The sequence below is a fragment of the Leptopilina heterotoma genome, unplaced genomic scaffold (assembly GCF_015476425.1).
Source record: "Leptopilina heterotoma isolate Lh14 unplaced genomic scaffold, ASM1547642v1 Lhet_73, whole genome shotgun sequence".
Classification (NCBI taxonomy): Eukaryota; Metazoa; Arthropoda; class Insecta; order Hymenoptera; family Figitidae; genus Leptopilina; species Leptopilina heterotoma.
In genome coordinates this window covers 557,498-571,586 of record NW_025111169.1, presented here as the reverse complement: position 1 = coordinate 571,586, position 14,089 = coordinate 557,498, and the positions used below count along the sequence as shown (strand labels likewise).

General features: G+C 22.6%; 2 protein-coding genes and 1 long non-coding RNA gene across 4 annotated transcripts in view; 1 reads left to right on the top strand and 2 right to left on the bottom strand.

The window, feature by feature from the left end:
• Nucleotides 1–137: 137 nt before the first annotated feature.
• LOC122510681 lies at nucleotides 138–2,206 on the bottom strand. Its single transcript, XR_006302455.1, has 4 exons — nucleotides 2,078–2,206; nucleotides 1,331–1,650; nucleotides 882–1,037; nucleotides 138–544 (listed from the first exon to the last, which is right to left on the bottom strand). It is a non-coding gene; the product is annotated as an uncharacterized LOC122510681 (long non-coding RNA).
• Nucleotides 1,991–14,089, top strand: part of LOC122510678 (Kv channel-interacting protein 2-like) — a 35,470-nt gene continuing 23,371 nt past the window's right edge. The window contains exon 1 of the mRNA XM_043625497.1: nucleotides 1,991–2,243. Coding sequence (XP_043481432.1) covers nucleotides 2,093–2,243 — 151 coding nt within the window. The 5' untranslated portion in view covers nucleotides 1,991–2,092. The remainder of the gene's footprint in view (nucleotides 2,244–14,089) is intronic.
• On the bottom strand, nucleotides 2,948–14,064 carry LOC122510674. 2 transcript variants are annotated; one of them, XM_043625491.1, is made up of 5 exons: nucleotides 13,904–14,064; nucleotides 13,530–13,757; nucleotides 7,923–9,129; nucleotides 4,910–5,176; nucleotides 2,948–4,837 (listed from the first exon to the last, which is right to left on the bottom strand). In XM_043625491.1, exons 1-5 carry the CDS (start codon nucleotides 13,982–13,984, stop codon nucleotides 4,710–4,712), a joined length of 1,911 nt encoding a protein of 636 aa, XP_043481426.1. In that variant the 5' UTR covers nucleotides 13,985–14,064; the 3' UTR covers nucleotides 2,948–4,709. The 2 variants fall into 2 exon arrangements, with proteins under 2 accessions (XP_043481426.1, XP_043481425.1); XM_043625490.1 differs by having other exon boundaries at nucleotides 2,948–5,176.

Sequence of the window (14,089 nt, the reverse complement as noted above, 5' to 3'; positions counted from 1 at the left end):
AACTAAATTAACTATTCTTTTAAATTAAAATTTTCTGTTCCATTAAACTTTTCTATTCTTATTTTTGAATTAAAAATAATATGTTTTTTAATTAAAAAAGTTTCACATTCAAGGTAAATTGTTAATAATTTGGAGACTTGAAATAATAATAATTCTTATTATTTAGTAATCTTATTATGAATACTAAAATATTAATGATTTATCTAGGTTTGAAATTTAAAAATTAAAAACCTTTTTAAAGCGACTCAATTCATTCAGCAATCTATTAAACATTAGTTTCCGAAATGTGTAAATCCATTTCTGATGATATCTCCATTTTCACTGTATTGAGGTTTGACTGTTTCCAATAAATTAAATAGAAGCCATTAATCCTAATGGATAGACCATAAAAATCAATACAGAATTTTATGAATGAAGAGTTAGTATTTTGTTTTTTCTTTATCTTCCTTTTCATTATTTTTCTTCATTTTTTCTGTATCATCAATTTTCTCCTCTGGTGCTGATTATATATTTATTAAATTCTCCATTATTCTTTTGTGCATCACTGTAAATAACAATAAAAATAATATTATATTACTAGAAAATTTATAACAATAATAACAATAATAATAATAACTTATAATAATAATACTTATTATTATTATTATTTCTAAGAATTTTATTAACATTTTTAAGAAAAATTAAATTCACTCGAGAAATTTTATTATTTTTTATTTTAAAATATCAACTTTGATCTTTTAATAACTTTAAATCTGAAATTATTAAAAGGTCAAAGTTGATAATATAAAATAAAAAATTTTCTAATTTGAATAATAATAATAATATAAAATTGAATTCAGCGTTCTAGTTATAAATTATTTTTGAAAAAAAACAATACACACCTTTTTTTTTGAAAAAGGTCATTTTTGATGTGGATTTAATCTTTTAATTGAATCTCCAAAGTCACAATGCACTTCAATCATTCTGCAGCGATAAATTTCACACAAAATTCTTGATAATTCCTTGATAAAAATATTTTCTGCAAAAAAAGGAAAAACCTGAAAAAAATAGTAAAAATTAATTATTAGGTTTAATTATTATAAGTTTGAGCTTTGTAATTTCAGATAAAAAAATAAATCGTGATAAGAAAAATTTCCTTCAAATTTTCAAAGCGAAAATATAAAGATTATTTAGAAAAATATTTTTTCTTCTAAAAAATTTGAGATTATAATTTATAAATATTTGTGAACTTCACTTAAGTCTTTTGGCAAAGAGAAAAAGTAAATTGTAGATAATAAAAAATGTATTACTATCTCTTTGTATATTTTTTATAAAGAAAAAAAACACTGACCTTTATAAAACTTGCGGTTTCATTTTTAAATGATTGCACATGTATTTATAGTATATAATTAGTCCCACTGCTGGAGGATCTCATTAAAAATATGGCACGAGTACTTGCTGGTCTTTTCTATTGTGCCGCTCAGGTTGGAGCCCTTATTCGTGCGTCAGTTTCCGTGAGGGAAGTTGCTCCACTTACGTTACAAAGTTTCTCACATTTCTATTCATTCTTTCTTCACTTTCAATTTTTTCATTACATTTTGCGAATTTTATTTACAAACACTCCTCCGAATAACTGTTTTAAATAATGGTCCAGTATTCACTCTATAAGTACTAAATCACAGAAATATTAAATTATCACAAATAATTAATGCACAATAATTGAAGTAAAAATAATTCCAGTAAAATAGTCGAAAAAATATAATTCAAGTAATAAAATAGTCGAAGAAAAAAATTAAAGCAAAATAATAGAAAATAAATAATTAAAGCAAAATAATTGAAGTAAAAATAATTAATATAAATACTTTCCGATCGAAATAAAAATAAATAACAAATATAAATATTATTGTTAATGTAACATTAATAAAAATAAATCCGATTATAAACACAAATAGAAATTGAAATAGAAATATTAATATTGATACCAATATTAATATAATTAATATGAATAATATTTAAATAGTAAAAAAAATTACAAATAATCAACAATTACAAAATCGGATAAACGCAAAAATTGAAAATTTGATCGAAATTTAAATACCAAAAACAATAAACAATGTACAGTGTTCATGTAACGGAAACAAGTGTACCAGGTTCGTCGAGAGGTTCCACTACAGAAATTGTTTATAAAACAAGACGAAGAGAATCAATGGCAGTAAGAGTTTTAAATTACATACGATCACAATTTCAAAGTGACGAAATTCCCGGTAAGTATTTTTTTCCATTTTTCTTTTTTTTTTGAAAATAGTGTCAGATTAGCCAAAGAGCATGAATTTTCCTCAAATTTTTTCGAATGCACTTCATGGAGATGAAAAAATTCCAACACTTTTCTAAAATAGAAAAAATTCCGTTGCATGAAAAAAATAACGAAAAGCAAAATAATTAGTAAAACGAAATATTAGTATTTTTCGTCTACGAAATAATTTTCTGTTTTCGTTACTAAACAATTTCTAATATAAGAGATACCGAATAAAAAATAATTCTATAAATTCGGTTGCAAAAATTTTGCAAAGAATAAATATTTTCCTACTTTTCGTTTTCGTTACTAAATAATTTATTCCAATATGAGAATAAAAAAAAATAATTCAATAAATTCAGTGACAAAATTTTTGAAGAATAAATATTTTCCTACTTTTCGTTACTAAATAATTTATTTCAATATGAGAGCGAAAAAAATACTAATTCAATAAATTCGGTTACGAAAATTTAGGAGAATAAATATTTTCTAATTTTTTCGTTTTCGTTATTAAATAATTTCTAATACGAGACTTGAGAGCGAATAAAAAATATTTCAATAAATTCGGTGAAAAAAATTTCGCAGAATAAATATTTCCTTATTTTGAGAATTTATTATGAAATTGCCAAAATAATATAAAAACAAAAATGATAAAGGAAAATTTGAAATCTAATATTGAATACAATGTAGTATATTTATTGATAGTGTTGATACAAAACAAAGAATTTATTAACTATAATTAAATGATGAGAAGTTGCTTCGAAAACTTCATTTTCTGTGATCAAAATTCTCTAATTCTCTATAAATTTGTAATTGCGTTTCTATACACATTTTATTCCTTTTTCAAAATGTGTACATACATTTTAAAGGCGAAACAATTACAAAAAAAAAGATTAATGAAAAATCCAACAAATCTGTTTTCTTTCCTAATAATTGTTTAAATTTTGCTAAATATTTAGTATTATTATTAATACAATATTATTATTAACATAGTATTATTCTTCTATACACTTTCGTTGAAAAATTTATTCTTCACGTAATTATTCTATTGCTGTAAAAACTTTTGAAAAGTTCATTTTACAATAATTATTATTTTCTAAATCGAGTTTTGTCAAAAAATGCTTGTCTATAAATTAGCGATTTTTATAAATTCTATTTAAATCTGCTATTGGTAAATAATTAAATATCAGACATGTCACAAATTTTCTGAAAGTCTAGAATCATAATTTTCAAATTCACAAAAAAGTATAGAAAAATGTACTTATTTGCTACGATGATAAAACAAGCACTTTCTTTTGCAAACTAAACATATTTCAAAATTTTCTCTTTTTTAATTAAGATTTTCCCAAGTAAATATAAATTTTCATTCTCAAAATTGAAACTTTCCAAAATTGAAAATTTTCCCAAAAAAACTAAAATTGGCGCAAAATAAAATAAAAATTACGCAAAATAAAAGTAATTTTTGTTTATATTATTATGATTCTAAATTTCTTGATGTAAACATATTTTTTTTTTATTAATGATTCTTCAATCAATAAATCGATTTATAATTTCTATTTTTAAATTGGATTTCTCAGCGTGTAATTTTGAATTACTAAAATATCTCTAGGTTTTTTCTGCGAATATATATAAATAAATAAATAATAGATTCTAAATGAAGAATTATGAATTATTAATTAGTAATTATTAAGAAATGAAGAATTCGAGAATTGGCGAGAATTCGAGAATAATTATATAAATAAAAAAAGTCTATAAAAAAAAGTGTTTTTACTCTTAAAAATTCGAAAATTGTCGAATTATTATCTCGGATTATTTTTCTCGATTAAATTTAAATTAATTCTAAGTTAATTAGTCTAGATTCGTAATTTTAACGTAATAATAATGATAGAGATCTTTTGAATAAAATTTTCAAACAAAAATCATTATATGAAATTGAAAATATCAATTGTATTGAATTTTTAATCTAAATCGATAAGTTTTAAACTATTTTTCTAGTACTTACAATTAATAAGTGAATTTTTGTTTTGTAAAAAAGAACAAAATATACCGTAGTCGGTAAAATAGTTTTAAAAGAAAAAAACAGTGAAATTTCGATAAACTAATATTTTAGAGAATCCTGGAAAATTTAAGATAAATTTCAAAATTCTCTATTATTGAAATTTCAGGGTAAAAAAATATTTCTTTTTCACGCTGTTTACTCTTTTCAATCTGCTTTCAAAGCAGTGAATGATTTTTTCGCAAATTTTTCGATAAATTTTCTTCCCACATTCAAATGGGAATTTTAATTCCTTTTCCATAATTTCGTTCTCAAAACGTTAATTATGAAATTAAGGAAATTATTTTTCTTTCTTTTTCTTTTTCTCGTTATAAATTGACGTTTTCTAGGAAAATCGTTGGCTTTTTTATAGAAATAAAAAAAATAAATAAATAAAACTAATTATTCGGGAATCGTTTCACAAGATGTTGAGAGATAATCGTTAGATTCATTGTCATCTTGATTATTGAAATCTGCGATCCAAACCTCTTGAATTGGTTCAGGTTGAAAGCTGTCGTCAGATCTGTAACCTATTGTAATACTTGATTCTTCACTTTCTGTTTCTTCGCGATTATTAACAGGTAAGTTTGCCATTCTCATACCTGTTGTTGAATCGCTGTAGACCAAACTATTTGGAATGAATGTATGAAATCGACCTGCGGTCATAAATTCAGCTCGCTCAACGTGCTGTGAACTGGATAATCCTGACAATGGACACGACAATGGTGGAGCAAAACAATAGACACTCGAGGTTTGATTTAATTTTGTATAATCGGTTGGTCCGCCCGTACTGAGATTTAAAATATTCTCCAAACGTAAATCATTCGCATTATTTTCCGACCATTTCGGCCAATAAGTATCGGTTGTGTCTGAAAAATTTCAGTTCATATAGTTTTTTTGTTTATTTATAAGAGAAAAATGAGTGAAATTATTATTAAAAAATAAAGAGGTACTCAAGGTTGCCACGAAAATTCGATTTTATTTTTTCTGGACTTTTAGGGAGAATTTAGACCTTTTTTTCTAAACGTAAAGAATACTCTGATTCAAAGACGTCGGATCGACTTTAAGGCGTAGAAAAAGACCTTTTACTAGATTGAAAACACAAAACAAGTGAAAAAATTCGTTTTTTCATTGTTTTCTCACAAAAATTGAATGTTGTATTTTTCTGATATTTCACTAATTTTCAAATTGAAGTATTGAAAACAAATAATTTTATCAATTAAGTATTTAAAGGTCTGTTATTTATTTATTCACAGGAATTAACATTTTGAAAATATCAATTTTAAAACTACTGTGGAATTTAATTATTCCTGAAAATTAGATTTGTATAATTCTTCAAAAATTCAAATATTTTCTAGAATCTTTGAGATCTCGACTTTTTAAGACAAATTCTTTTCTAAATCAATAATAATAATAATACTTATTATTACTTATTTATTATTTAATACTTTTTAGAAAGTTCTTCGAAAATTCAATTACTTGAATACAAAAGTTCAATTTTTTGTAATCACTATAACTCTTTATATGGTTTTTTTTTCAAATTTTCTGAAATTTAATAATTTCTAAAAATTATAACTGCAATTCTTACAAAATTCAAATATTTTTCAGAATTTTTAACTAAAATTCTTTTCTAAAACAATTATTTTTAATAACATTCAGAAAATTTTTCATAAATTCAATTTTTTTAAATAATAACTGAAATTGCAACTTTTTATAATTTTTCTTAAAAATAGTTAAAAAAAAAACTTTTCAAAATTTTCTGAAATTTAAGTATTCCTAAAAATTTGAACTAATAATTATTCAATTTTTTTTGTAATAATTGTACATAACTATAAGTAATAATTGTAACTATTTTTGGTTTCTTTACAATGCTTTTAACGTAAATTTTGGCAAATATTCGAATTTTAAGAAATTATGATAAAAATTATAAGATCTAGTTTTTTCAGAATATTTTAAAATAATTTTTTGAAAATTATTAAATTGCAACAATTTGAAGAAATTATTAATTTTTCTTATTTATTTATTTCTTTTTTTTGAAGAATAGTAATAAAAAAATTTGAAAATGATTTCTCTAAAATTGGAATTCATATTCTACAAAATTATCTTTTTTAAAATATTTCTACGTAATTAATTTCAGTAGGTAAATATTCGAATTTTTGGAGAAATGTAATTGAAACTTTAAAAATAATTGTTTTTAGGATAATTTTCAATAATTTTCATTTGAAGTCTTTTCATTACAATTTTTTAGATTTCAATTATTTTACGAAGCTATTAAAATTCTTGAAAAGTTTTCTTTTAAACATTTCAGTTTTTAAATTAATATTTTACTTATTGAAAAAGTCAATTATTTTTAATAAAATTAGATTACATTAGAGAAGGACAATTTTTAATTAGATTTTAATTCAATTATTTTTTGGATATTTGAATTTTAGGATTTATAATAGAAAATAATTCGTTTCTGTCTTTTGAAGATTTTCCATTAAAATTAAAAAAAAAATTCTATTAATTTACAAAAATGACTATTAAAATTCTTAAAAATTTGTCTTTCAATAATTTTTGTGAAATACTATTTTTTAAAAATCAATCACTAAAATAAAATGAGATTAGAATTTAAAAAAAAATTAAATGTAATTATTTCTTTGTTATACATATTTTAACATTCGGAAATACGTAATTAAAAATATTGACAATTATTTATTTTAGAAGCTAATTTTCATTAATTTTCATTCTGAAATTATTTTGAAGATTTTTCATTAAAATTTTTGAAATTTCATTTATTTTACAAAATTTTCTATTAAAATTCTTTAAAATTTTACTTCAAACATTTTATTGAAATTCCTACTTATAAACAATTCTAAAATTTATTTATTTATAAAAATTGCAATCAAAATTCTTTCAAAATTCAATTATTTTTAGAATTTTTACGTGAAATTGAATTTTATTTGTAAATAATTTAAAAAAAATACTCGCCAAGAATTGAATTATTTTAAATAAATTCAATTGTTGCATTCGGAAATAAATAATTAAGAATATTGACAATTATTTATTTAAGAAGCTAATTTTCATTCTGAAAATATTTTGATTTTTCATTAAAATTTTTGAAATTTCACTTATTTTACAAAATTTGCTATTGTAATTCTTCAAAATTTTACTTTCAAACATTTTATTGAAATACCTACTCATAAAAAAGTGTTTTCAATAAAAAATTCTGAAATTTAATTATTTATAAAAATTGCATAGAAAATTCTTTCAAAATTTAATTATTTTTAGAATTGTTTTAAATAAATTCAATTTTTGCATATATTCTCTAAATTTCAAATTATTGTCAGAAATAGAAAAACAAATTCAAAATTCGTGATAATATAAAAATCTCTAAAGTGAACAGAATATCAATTCTAGATTTTTTATATTTTTCCAGCACTTTAGATAAAATTTCCTTTCAATTTTGATTCTTTTGACTTGTGGCAAACCTGTGGCAATAATTGCAAATTTTTCTCGTCTTTACGTAAAATTGTTATTTTACGTAAAGACGAGAAAAATTTTTCAATTATAAAAAAGAAATATAATTTTGTTCAAAAATACAAAAAAAGAAAAAGAAAATTTTCAATTACTTACTAGTTCTCTCCTTTTGGGAATTAACATCAGTCTTCATCTGAATATTATGCTCCTTATTCGCCTGCGTGAACGTCGAAGTTGATTGATTATTACACTGATTCTGATACATTGAATATTGAAAATTTTCCCCCACCGAATATGGCGGCACGGAAGTTGAACTCTCCTGAGAATAAATTCCATAAGACTCCTGTTGCGTTGGTATCGAATTAAATGAATGCGATACATTTCCATTAAACGACTGATTATTCCCACAAATTGCCGACGAATGATTATTATGGTCATAAAATTCAGGACGATACTGTTGAATATGACTCGCCGGTATTTGATAATAAGAATGCATATTTTGCATTTGCAAACTATTATTTTCAATTGATGAATTATTATTCCCAAAATTCGTCACATTAACATCGCTCTGAAATGGTGGATAATTCACTTGATCGTCGACCGAATAAGACGATGGATAAATTCTCGAAGCATCCGCAGTTTCTGTATAATCAATTGGTCCTCGATAATCCAAAGAATTATCAATCCACGCCTGGCAATTCTCCTGGACATTATTGGCGAGAGCGAAATTGGATTGATTTGGCATTTGATATCCATTTTGGCCATTATTCTGCAGGTAATTCATCATCATTTGATCGAGATTTATTTGGGGAATTTGAGTATTTTGATCGGTGAATACTTGTTGTTGGCGTCTTTGATCGAAAATGTTGTAGCATTCACGTTCGTTCCATTCTTCGTCGCCACTTTCTGAATCGGCGGTAATTGTGTCGGAATTATTGTCATCGATGTCACGTAATGATCGATAGTGTTCGACGGGCCACATTCGATTTGCCTCGAGACGTGCCATTGCTCCTAAATTTGTTCCAAGTGGTGCTTGCAGCATTTTTTGGAGAATCATCGGCTTGTAAGTGTCGTTGATAATGTTTCTTGACGAATGCGATTCACCGGCAACTGTGGCGACTGGTGTTTCGATAATTGGCGAGGGGAGGAATGTTTTTGTCTCCGTTGGATTTTGAAAGACATTTGACTGCGTCGAGAATTCCATTGCACCGGCTTTTAAATTTAAGACACTTGTGTCCATTTCGGCGTCATTGTTATTTGTATCGAAATTTTGATAGTTCTTCTGAATCCTTTGAATTAAGTATTGACGGAACATCTCGTAGTGGGGATCTTCTCGTTTCATCATCTCATCTTCCGGTGCCGTCTAAAATTGAAAATTAAAATGTTAGTCAACTTTCTCTTTTTAAATCTTTGATCACAATTTTTATATTTAACGATTTTTTAGATTTATTTTCATAATTAACTATTTTTAAAATTAATTTTTATAATTTACAATTAATAATCTATCTTCTATCTATCGTCTATCTTTTATATTAATAATCATTGTATTCCGGTAATCTATTCACATTTTGAAGTTAGTTGTTATTTGCTTTTTTGTTTCTTAACTTTTTTAAAAAATAATTTTTCTTTTTAAATATTTTCAACTAGCCAAACTATCCGCGCGCAAGCGCGCGGGAATGTTGTATGGGGCTGCTTATTTTAAACAATTTAAAAAATTTTAAAGAAATAATTATTATAACCTAACAAAGAGATTTAACTAACTAAAATTTAAATAATTTCACTCAATGGTCTCAATTTAAATAGAATTTACATTACTAGACTTAAACTATGGCTAGAACAATTACAATTAGTATCTGGGTCATCTTTTGCATTGCTTATTTTATAAAGCCATTTTAAATTAAATACTTTTTAAAGAAATAATAATTATTACACACTGAAAAAAGTTTTACTTGAAATAGCGATAAGTTTCTCTAGAATAACGAAAGTATTAATTGAAGCACTGAATAATTTCGCTACTAAAGTGAAATCTGTAGTTCATCCAGCTAAATATTTTTTGCCGTGCATAACGAAAAAAGAATTAAATTAACATCAGATTTTCTACATTCAAAACAAAGGAATTCAAATAGAAATTATTCATTTTACAACTTAACCAAATTCACCCCAGAAATCACTGAATTCGATAATTTAGAAGAAAGTCAGACAAAAGCAGGGTTCCTACATAATCTGGAAATCAGGGAAATGATGGAAAAGGCCTGGAATTTTTAAAAGTTTCTAAATTTTTTCAGTTTTCCATTTTTTTTCTTGAATAAAAATTCAAATAATAATAAAGCTAAATGGCATAAAAGACAAAAAAAATGTTGAATTTTAAGCAATTCGATTTTTCGGATTTTTGATAATTTTTAATAATTTTAGATTTTTTACCAAAGAGTCGAGACAATTTAATAAGTAAAGTATTTTCCAAAAGCACAAAAATAATGAAGCTAAATCCCATAAAAGAGAAGAAAAAATGTTGAATTTTAAGAAATTTGGATTTTTGAATTTTTTCGAATTTTTGATAATTTTAGATTTTTTACTAAAGACTCGAGACTATTAAATAAGTAAAGTATTTTCCAAAAGCACAAAAATAATGAAGCTAAATCCCATAAAAGAGAAGAAAAAATGTTGAATTTTAAGAAATTTGGATTTTTGAATTTTTTCGAATTTTTGATAATTTTAGATTTTTTACCAAAGAGTCGAGACTATTAAATAAGTAAAGTATTTTCCAAAAGCACAAAAATAATGAAGCTAAATCCCATAAAAGAAAAGAAAAAATGTTGAATTTTAAGAAATTCGGATTTTTGAATTTTTTCGAATTTTTGATAATTTTAGATTTTTTACCAATGATTCGGGACAATTTAATAAGTAAAGTATTTTCCAAAAGCACAAAAATAATGAAGCTAAATCCCATAAAAGGGAGGAAAAAATGTTGAATTTTAAGAAAAACGGATTTTTGAAATTTTTCGAATTTTTGGTAATGTTAGATTTTTTACCAAAGAGTCGAGACAATTTAATAAGTTAAGTATTTTCAACATTAAAAAGTTTGACATTAAAAAATATATATAAAATGCCAATACTTAACCCACAAAATTTAATTTTCAAAACAAACAAATGAATGCAGATAATTTGCTAACGGAAAGGAAACTTACGATTATTATAATGTATTTTAAAATTAATGTAGGTATTCAAAAACATCGAAATGTTGAAAAAAATTTATATCAAAAAATTTGTTAATAATTGAAATCCTTCGTAAAATTTTATTATTTAGGAAAATAATTGAATACTCGTAAAGAATTTTGTTAAAATAATCCTTTCTGTTAATAATTTAAATTAAACATTTTATTATTTAATTTTAATAAAATTTTAGAAAATAATTGAATTCTTTTGAAATATTTTATAACGAATTAACAAAAATTAAAATTAAAATTCGTTAAAGAAATTTTTTGATAATAATTGAATTTTTGCAAAGAATTTTACTATTTATAAATATATGTAATTGAATCGTTTCGAAGGATTTTATCAGAATTGTTGAAAATAATTGAATTTTTATTAAAACTTTTTTAAATAATTGAATTTAAAAAATAGTTTTAAAAATAATTGTATATTCTTTAGAGAAATGTTATTAAAATTGTATTGAAAATAATTGAATTCCTCCGAAATATTTTATTATATTTATGAAAATAATTGAGTTCTATAGAGAAATAATTATAATAAATAATTGAATTGTTTCGAAGGATTTATTATAATTTTATTCGTTCGTGAAATCTTATTAAAATTTTGTTTAAAAATAATTGAATTTTTGCAAAAAATGTTACAATTTATAAATATAATTGAATGTTTCGAAGAATCTTATCAGAATTGTTGTAAATAATTGAATTTTTATTCAATCTTTTAAAAATAATTGAATTTTTAAATAATATTTTTAAAAATAATAATATTTTTTCGAGAAATGTTATTAAAATTGTATTGAAAATAATTGAATTCCTCCAAAACATTTTATTATATTTATAAAAATAATTGAATTCTTTAGTGAAATAATTGTAATAAAATTCTTTTCAAATAGTCAATTTATAAATAATGAAAATCTTTGTAAAAAAATTCAATTATTTTTAAATTAATAATAAAAATCTTGTAAAAATTCTCCGAATAAATTCAATTATTTGAAAAAATAATTGACTATTTCACAGGAGTTCAATTATTTAAAAAAGTTTTAATAAAATTCTATTCAGAAATTCAATTCTTTTTAGAAATAATTAAATTTTTGTTGAACTGAAAATAATTGAATTTTTGTAAAGTATTTATAAAAAAAATTTGCATATAATTGAATTAATTTCAAGAATTTTATCAACATTTTTTCAAATAATTGAATTCTTTCGAGAAAATGTAGTTAAAATTGTATTAAAAATAATTTAATTCTTGGCATGATTTTTATTAAAATTTTTTTAAATAATTAAATTGTTTTGAAGAATTTATTTCAATTTTCTTGAAAATAATGAAGTTTTTTTTATAATTTTTACTGAAAAATTTAAAAATAATTGAATTTTTGCAAAGAATTTTACGATTTATAAATATAATTGATTTTTTTAAGTATTTATTCAAATTGTAAAAAATAATTGAATTCTTTCGTGTAATTTTATTAAAAATAATTTAATTTTTGCAAAGAATTTTACAATTTTGAATTGTTTGGAGGTTTTATTAAAAATTTATAAATTATTCGAATTTCTTCGAAAAATATTATTAAAATTGCTTTAAAAATAGATACCTAATTGAATTTTTGCAAAGAATTTTACTATTTAGAAATATAATTAAATTGTTTTGAAGGATTTATTAAAATTTTAGAAAATAATTGAATTCTATTGAAATTTTTTATAAATAACGAGTGAACAAAAATTTGAATTAAAATTCTTTCAATAAATTTTATTGATAATAAGTGAATTTTTGCAAATATTTTAATATTTAAAACAATAATTAAATTATTTCGAAGGATTTATTAAAATTTCAGAAAATAATTTAACTTTTTCGAAAAATATTATTAAAAATGTAAAAAAAAATTGAATTCTTTTACGAAATGTTAGGTATTAAAATTCTTTTAAAAATAATTCAATTTTTGCAAAGAATTTTAAATAAAAAAAATAAATTAAATAAATTAAATTAAATTAATTAATTTAATTAATTAATTTAATTAATTAATTTAATTAATTAATTTAATTAATTAATTTAATTAATTAATTAATTATTAATTAAATTAAATTAAATTTAATTAACTAAATTTATATATAAAATTGAATTGTTTCGAAGGATTTATTAAAATTTTAGAAAATAATTGTATTCGTTTGTGAAATTCATTAAAATTTGGTTTAAAAATAATTGAAATTTTGCAAAAAATTTTACTAATTTGTTAAAATAATTCAATTCTTACGAAGAATTTTATGAAAATTTTCGAAATTAATAAACAAGAATAACTAATCAGTAAATTAGTTAATAATTGATTTTTTAAAAAGTAATAATTGAAAACTTTCGATTTCCTGACAAAAGTCAGGACTGAATTTTGAATTTGACTCCCAAAAGAGCGAGGGTGTCAAAAATAATTTATCTGAAAAATCAAAATGGAGGTGTGATAATGAACTTGACATCGAGAGAAAAATGAAAATTTTCCAGCCAAAAAAAAATACAGAAAAATTCCTTTACAATTTTCTCGTAAAAAGAAAAAAAATCCTCTTCTCTTACCCAGCGGTACGGCGGAAGATGCTGCGGCGAATAGAAACGATCATCAATCGAAGAATAATTTGGACTGTGCATTGGCGTTGAGGTTACGGCAGTCATTTTTTCAAGCCTCTCCAACTTACGTTTCCTTACTTTTCGCTTGCGATTTTCCTTTAATTCAATTAACATTCGATTCACTTGAACTTCGTTGCCGCACTTTAAGGCCTCGAGAAAATCAACCAATAATTCTTTCTATTCACAAAAAAAATGAAAATTAATTTTTATTACGCATGTAAGACACGAGATAATAATTTTTATAATCTGAACTCGATTTGCACGCGCGAGCGCCAAATAATCATAAAAAATGTTGTTTCAAAAAGAAAAACTTATAAATTTACCTTAATATTACCAGGTATTTTATTTGCCGCAGCAAGTGCTTGAAGTTCCTTGTATGACAATTTTGAAAAATCTTCACTCATATTTCAACAAAGCTTTCTCTCACAATTTCACGACTATCTTTTGTCTATACTTTTATCCAATTAAATTCGGCTATTACCTTTGAAAGTGTGTAATTCTCGTATGTG